Source organism: Molossus molossus, unplaced genomic scaffold (assembly GCF_014108415.1).
Source record: "Molossus molossus isolate mMolMol1 unplaced genomic scaffold, mMolMol1.p scaffold_m16_p_21, whole genome shotgun sequence".
Lineage (NCBI taxonomy): Eukaryota > Metazoa > Chordata > Mammalia > Chiroptera > Molossidae > Molossus > Molossus molossus.
Window position 1 is genome coordinate 9,088,216 of NW_023425357.1, and position 7,491 is coordinate 9,095,706.

The window sequence follows — 7,491 nt, forward strand, 5'->3', positions numbered from 1 at the left end:
TAAAGTTGCACAGCAAGTCGGAGCAGAAATTGGACGCCCGGAAACATGTCCGCCCCCTACAGTTTGTGAATTCGTGGTAGCTCTGACCATTCGTAAGACATCCTCGCCCCCAACTCTTGTGCCCGAGCTCCTCGGAGCGCGCGGAATGCCCTGCCCGTAGCGAGGAGTGGTGCGGGTCGCGCGGCAGAGAAGCGACGAGTCCCTCCATTCCCGGCCGCCTACCGTCCCCTTTAAGAGCCGGCCCCGGCGGGACTACGTTTCCCAGAAGGCTTTGCCGGCACGTTATGTAACTTTCCCTGCGAAGCGGCCTCTGGGGCAGAAGAAGGTGGAGGCGGCGGCGGCCGTTGCAGTGGCGGCGGCGGGAGCGGCGGGAGCCCGAGGCGGCGGCGCCCGTGGCCCATCGCTGGGCCCGAGCTGTGCGCCTCGGCCCGGAGCCTGGACCGGACGGGGGCGCCGACGTGCCTCTGCCTGCCTTTTCAAGGAGGCGGGAGTGAGGAAAAAGGCTTAGGGCCCAGGGGGCGGGGAAGGGGGGCCGGGCCTGGATCCGCGGGGTGGCCGAGCCGGAGGCCCGACTGTGGGTCGCGCTTTCCCGGCTACACGAATAGACCGTCGACGGCGCGGATCGAACGTTGGCGGCGGGTGGAACGCGGGGGCCTGGTGGCGCGCGCGCGGGGGCCATGGCGTCTGTGCAGGCGTCCCGCCGCCAGTGGTGCTACCTGTGCGACCTGCCCAAGATGCCGTGGGCCATGGTGTGGGACTTCAGTGAGGCCGTGTGCCGCGGCTGCGTGAACTTTGAGGGCGCGGATCGCATTGAGCTGCTCATCGACGCCGCCCGCCAGCTCAAGCGCAGCCATGTGCTCCCCGAGGGCCGCTCGCCGGGGCCCCCGGCCCTCAAACACCCGGCCACCAAAGACCTGGCTGCTGCCGCTGCACAGGGGCCCCAGCTGCCGCCACCGCAGGCACAGCCACAGCCGTCGGGGACTGGTGGCGGCGCCTCGGGTCAGGACCGCTATGACAGGGCCACATCATCCGGCCGCCTCCCCCTGCCCTCCCCTGCCCTGGAGTACACCCTGGGGTCCCGCCTGGCCAATGGGCTGGGCCGCGAGGACGCCGTGGTGGAGGGAGCGAGAAGGGCTCTGCTTGGCTCCATGCCCGGTTTGGTGCCCCCCGGGCTGCTGGCAGCTGCAGTGTCTGGCCTGGGAAGCCGAGGTCTGACGCTGGCACCCGGCTTGAGTCCTGCCCGTCCAATCTTCGGCTCCGATTTCGAGAAGGAGAAGCAGCAAAGGAATGCGGATTGCCTGGCAGAACTGAATGAGGCCATGCGGGGCAGGGCAGAGGAGTGGCACGGGCGCCCCAAAGCAGTGCGGGAACAGCTGCTGGCGCTGTCTGCCTGCGCCCCCTTCAATGTTCGCTTCAAGAAGGATCACGGGCTGGTGGGGCGGGTATTCGCCTTCGATGCTACTGCCCGCCCGCCAGGCTTCGAATTTGAGCTGAAGCTCTTCACCGAATATCCCTGTGGTTCTGGCAACGTGTACGCAGGAGTCCTGGCCGTTGCTCGCCAGATGTTTCATGATGCTCTGCGAGAGCCGGGCAAGGCACTGGCCTCATCAGGCTTCAAGTACCTCGAATATGAACGCCGACACGGCTCAGGAGAGTGGCGTCAGCTGGGGGAGCTGCTAACCGACGGTGTCCGAAGCTTCCGCGAGCCAGCACCTGCTGAAGCCTTGCCCCAGCAGTACCCAGAGCCCACACCTGCCGCTCTGTGTGGCCCACCCCCGCGAGCCCCATCCCGGAACCTGGCGCCCACGGCACGCCGTCGAAAGGCATCCCCTGAGCCAGAGGGTGAGGCAGCTGGGAAAATGACCACCGAGGAGCAGCAGCAGCAGCAGCAGCGACACTGGGTAGCACCCGGTGGCCCATACTCTGCTGAGACCCCTGGTGTGCCCTCACCTATTGCTGCCCTGAAGAATGTGGCTGAAGCCCTGGGCCACTCCCCCAAGGACCCTGGTGGGGGTGGGGGCCCCGGGCGTGCAGGGGGTGCCAGTCCAGCAGCCTCCTCCACGGCCCAGCCTGCAGCCCAGCATCGCCTAGTGGCTCGCAATGGTGAGGCCGAAGTCAGCCCCACTGCGGGGGCAGAAGCTGTTAGCGGGGGTGGTAGCGGCACCGGTGCGACCCCTGGAGCCCCCTTGTGCTGTACCCTATGCCGGGAGCGGCTGGAAGACACCCACTTCGTCCAGTGCCCCTCAGTGCCCGGACACAAGTTCTGCTTTCCCTGCTCAAGAGAGTTCATCAAGGCGCAGGGCCCTGCTGGTGAGGTGTACTGCCCCAGTGGAGACAAGTGCCCGCTGGTGGGCTCCTCTGTCCCCTGGGCCTTCATGCAGGGTGAAATCGCCACCATCCTTGCTGGAGACATCAAGGTTAAGAAAGAACGGGACCCCTAGACCACCACTGCCACCAGTCTACTGTCCCTTGTCCCCGTGCCACCCACCGCTGCTGCGGATAAATTATTCCCTCCCTTACCCAGCCCAGTGCCACCCCCACCTGTGTACATACCCCCCTTCTTCATCCCAGATGGGTCCCCTGGGGTAGACGCATTGAGGGTGGGGGGAGAAAGCTCGTGGCTTCTGTCTGAGGGGGGGGGGGTGTTTGGGGTCCCTTGGCCCCTCCAATTTCCCTCTCCCCTCCTTGGCTTGGCTTTGCTGCTGCTCGTAGTTGGGGGAGAGGTGCCCTCTTCCTCCTTGAGAAAGGGCCTCCTGGAAATGTCGCTCTTTATAAACGAAGCAAAAGCATTTTATTGCTCCCCTCTCCTGCTCCCTTTTCCTCCTTCAATAAACTTAAAGATGGGTTTTTTCCTTTTTGGTCCCTTAGTTTGTGAGATGCTGCGCCCCCTTTGGGACCGAACTGATCCTGCAGGGAGAGGACGTTGAGGGGTGTCCTCCAGGTGGCGCCCTTCACTCAGGCGGGCCTGCTGGCTATCTCTACAAGTGCTGGCCACTGTTCAACCAGTCTAGCCATCCTCCCGTTTTTCAGGTGACAGAACTGAGGCCCAGGGGAGATGGCTGTTGCATGGGAGCCATAGCCAAGCTTGGGAATTAGGTTTCCTTCCTGGCCCATCCCCTGTATCTACCCAGAATGTAGGGAGGAAGACAGCGCCCTCGGTAAGGGGAGAGGAAAGATGCATTAGGAGGCTTTCTAGAAGGGATGGGTTGGGAGTTCTTGCTGGGCAGAGTCAGAATTAGATAAGATTGCTGGTGGGACTGGTCAAGAGAAAGAGATTTACTTCCGTGGGTTCCACCAGCTGGGTCCTTGGAAACACGGTGGTTGCTTCTGGGCCTCGTGGTGCCCAAGAGAGCAAGAGGCAGACACATGGGAAAACTGAACTGGGTTCCTCGCATCCATCTGGGGAGACCAGCCTCAACTGTGTCCATCCTAGAACATGACTGGCGGAGTAAAAGGCGCCCCCCCCCCGCCCCCCGCGGCTGCCTCTGATGTGCAGGCCTTGTCCCGCACCTGTCCCAGTGGGCTGATCATTAACCAGGACTTCCTGCTCGCTGACGTCATGGGGCGGGGCCTGAACAGTCTGCTGCGGCAAAGCAGGAGTTAAAAGGAGAGGGCAGCCCCAGGAACCCAGCCCCCACCCCTGCCACCTCCCCTGCGACCCTGAGGTGGCGGTTCCTGGAAGGGATAATGCCTGGCACAAAGGCTAGCCGGTGCACAGAGATGATAGTTGTGCCAGCCAGCGAACAGTGCTGTCACACAGCTCTGAGACCCAAGGTTGCCCCAGGTCTCAGGAGGCCAGGTGTTACATCAGCGGAATCTGGAAGACCCTAATATTCCGACCCATCCTCTTGTTCACTCAGGTGTCGCACCCACACATCTTGCAGACCGCATGTCCTAACTTCCGGATATTAGGGATGGGGGTGTTGTCCTCCACATCTTGAGTTCTTAAACCCCCAGTTCTTGGACTAAGGGGTCCCACCCCCTCCCCCAGCCATCAGGTCTCAGGTGTTCAGTCACCCCTGGCACTGCCAGCCTGGGCTCTGGGCAGGGCTGGGAAAACCACCCCTGATTAAATACACCAGGTGATAAGCCTGGGGCAAGTGCGACGCTGGATGGAGTTCCTTGCCTGTGCACCCCTCCTGGGCAATCTTGTGGACTTCCCAAACACAGCTCTTTAGACCCAAGCACTGGGTGGTAGCTCCTCCTCCCCCATGCTCAGGGCTAGAGGCCTCCAAACACCAAGCCCTCCCCTCAATGGGGGCTGAAGAGCTGTGGAGGACACCTGGTCCTTTAAGAACAGCTGGTGGGTGGGTGGGGGGCAGGGGAGTCACCCCCAGCCTGGCCTGTGTGTGTATTCTAGATAGAGGTTGGGTTAACCATTAACAGGGCAGAGGACCTGACCTCTGTGGGTGTGAGGGGCTGGATCAGTCCCCCTCCTCCCAGCGCTGGGATGAGTCCAGAGTGAAGGGGTTCTGGATTTATTTGGGGATCAGTGGGGAGGTCATGAGGCTTCTAAAAAAGAAACAGACACAAAAGAGACCTAGAGAAAGATGAGAGACAACAGAGGTGGGGAGAGAGATGTAGAGAGACCAGCTCACTGAAAGAAACCTAGAGAGAGACAGAGATCAAGAGATCCTCTGACATAAAGGAGATGAGGTAGAAACAGAGAGACAGATGTTCAGCAAAGAGAAGTCGAGAAATATCCAGATACACAATAGAGACAGAAGAAGGGAGAAAGAAGAGGGACTGAGGTCCAGAGAGGGGAATAAAGAGCAAATGAGAGAGAAAGAGACACTGTGAAACTGAGAAGATACAGGTTTGAACTAGAGAGTGAGGACATCTTCAAACTCAAAAGTTCTAAGAGACACAGGGAGAGAATGGGGCTCTGTGAAGAAGGACAGGCTCCATCTGTTTTTGTCACTTGGTCCCCCTGAAAGGCAATGGCCAACTCTTCCTCCTCCTCCAGGTCTCAGCTCAGCTGACACCTCCTCCAGGAAACCCTCTCCCCCCCACCCCCCCAGGCTGCCTTAGGTGCCATTTTTGGACTCTGACAGACCCTCCACTCCCCACAGTGCAGCCCTGGACATTCTGGATCATTACTGGGGGGTGGATTTGTCCGCCCCGTCAGGGCAGGGCCAGGCTGTCTCAGTCACCACTGTGTCTCCAGCATCGCCCAACACAGGGCTAGAATAAAGGCTGGATAGATCAGTGGTCTCCTTTCCTTCAATAAATGTTTATACAGCATCCACTGTGTGACAAACACTAGGGTAGGTGCTGTGAATACAGCAGGGGACAGAATGCAGTCGCTACTCTCATGGAGCTGACATTCAGGTGAGAGATACAGACATCCATAAAATGTGACAGCCGTGGAGCAGTGAGTCCTAAGAAGAAAAAATAAGCCAGAGGCCCTGGCCAGATGGCTCAGTTGGTTGAGTGTCATCTTGTGCACCAAAAAGGCTGTGGGTTTGATTCCTGGTCAGGGCACAAACCTAGGTTGTGGGTTTGATCCCCAGTTGGGGCGCGTACGGAGGCAACCGATTGATGTCTCTCTCATGTTGATGTTTCTCTCTCTCTCTCTCTCTCTCTCTCTCTCTCTCTTTCTCTCTCTCTCTCTCTCTTTCAAATCAATAAATATATCCTTGGGTGAGGATTAAAAATAATAATAATAATAAAAAAATAGGCCAGAGAAAGTGGATAGAGAATGATGGAGGTTGCTATTTAAAGAGGGAGGTAAGGAAGGGCCAACTGAAATGACTCTAAGAACTGAAGGAGGTGAGGGAGAGAACCAGGAGAAATCTGGGAGAGTAGCACGTGCAAAGGCCCTGAGGTGGGAACCTGCTTGGTTTATTCCAGAAGCAGCCACGTGGCCAGTGCAGCTATGGCAAAGGGAAGAGCCACAGAATGAGGTTAGAGGGATTGTAAAGGAGCACTGGGCCCTTTCGACCATGGTAAGGACTTTGGATATTGTCTTAAACAGGTATAGGGTTTCAAGCACTGAAACAAGGGTTGGAGCAAATCAGACCGAAATAGCAAAGAATCATCTGGGCTGGATAGCATCTCATTTACCTATGTGTCCAGGCCTCAACAGAGGACCTAGCACATATGCTCCATGGCAGTGTGTGCATGAGTGAACAAGACCCAAACCAACAGTGACAAAGTCAGAATGGCACTAGATGGATGGACAGACTCCCAGGGACCAGCCAGGCAGGGACCAGGGGATGCCCAGGGACAGCAGACCCAGACAGAGGGTAGCCCAGCCGAGAAGTGCCATTTCTGTCAGAGCCCTCCCCACCCGGAAAGCTTCCCTGAAGCTGGAAAAATCCCCCAGGCCCCCCTGCCCGCCTCACCCGTGGCGTGCCCACTCACACCTCAGGCAGAGGAAGCTGGCAGGCCCCACAGGAACCTTTCTGTGTGGGGGGGAGTGGAGGCGGGAGGGCGGCAAGGACGAAGGGAGAGGAGTGGCGGGCGGGCAGGCAGCGGGCAGTGGCTACACAAAGGCCCCAGTGTCTGCCCTTCTGCCCCCGGGTACAGATATAAATAATACGTACATATGTCTTTATATATATATATATATATGTCTTTATATATATATCAGTGGGCTGGGGGCAGGAGGCTGGGGGCCACACTCTTCCCTAAGGACCTGGCATGGCAGAGGTCTGCTCCTATAGTGGCTGGGGGCTCAGAGCCACACAGAGAGTGGCTGACACTGGGAGACTGGGACTGAGAGGGCCACAGCGACAGAGGAGAGAGAGACTTACAAAGTGAGAGAGAGAGAGAGAGACCCAGCGTTAGAACTGGCAGAGTGAGTAGGCTGACCCAGTGGAGACAGATTAGGAAAACAGAGAATTCAAACTTCACTGAGAAAGGACAGAGAAGTTAAGGCAGAGAGACAGTGAGAGAAGGAAGACGAGAGTCATTCTAGAGGAAGGCAAAGCTAGAGAGAAAGCCAGGGGAGAGGAAGTAGGGGCAGAAAGAAACAGAGCGAGGCCAGCAGACACCCCGAGAGGCACACGCAGAGAGAGAAGCAGACAGACAGGCTGGGCCAAGGCCGGGGCTTGGGGAGGCTGGTGACTGTGGGTGGGGGGAGGGTCAGGGCACATCTCCAGTTTGGGGGCACTGTCTCCGGGGCCCTGGTCCAGCCCAGTCCAGGGCAGGCTAAGGGGCTGGGGCGGAGGTGAGGGAGGTGGCCCTTGGGTTCCGGATCTTGGTGTTTACCTGGGGCAGGCATTGCAAACAGGCGCCCAGCCTGGCTCACCGAGGGTGGGATGGGATGGGCCCCGGCTCTGGCACCAGTGGGCCTGACACGCCCACCTGTGGCCTGGGCAGTGACTAACTGGGTGACACCTGGGTAGATGGTGACACATAGAGGGACAGACACAGTGACACACAGAGACAGATATAGGCAGACCCAGAGTGTCAGAGACATAAACAGACCCACAGAACCCAGTGACAAAGACACACTGTAACAGATGCAGTGACAGACACAGTAAT

The 7,491-nt window shown here is 58.7% G+C and overlaps 1 protein-coding gene across 1 annotated transcript; it reads left to right on the top strand.

Annotated features, from left to right (window-relative positions):
* The first annotated feature begins 321 nt into the window (after window positions 1-321).
* Window positions 322-2,858, top strand: IRF2BP1 (interferon regulatory factor 2 binding protein 1). The gene has a single exon (XM_036274575.1). The coding sequence runs from the start codon at window positions 678-680 to the stop codon at window positions 2,439-2,441; it is 1,764 nt and encodes a 587-aa protein (XP_036130468.1). The 5' UTR covers window positions 322-677; the 3' UTR covers window positions 2,442-2,858.
* Window positions 2,859-7,491: the final 4,633 nt, after the last annotated feature.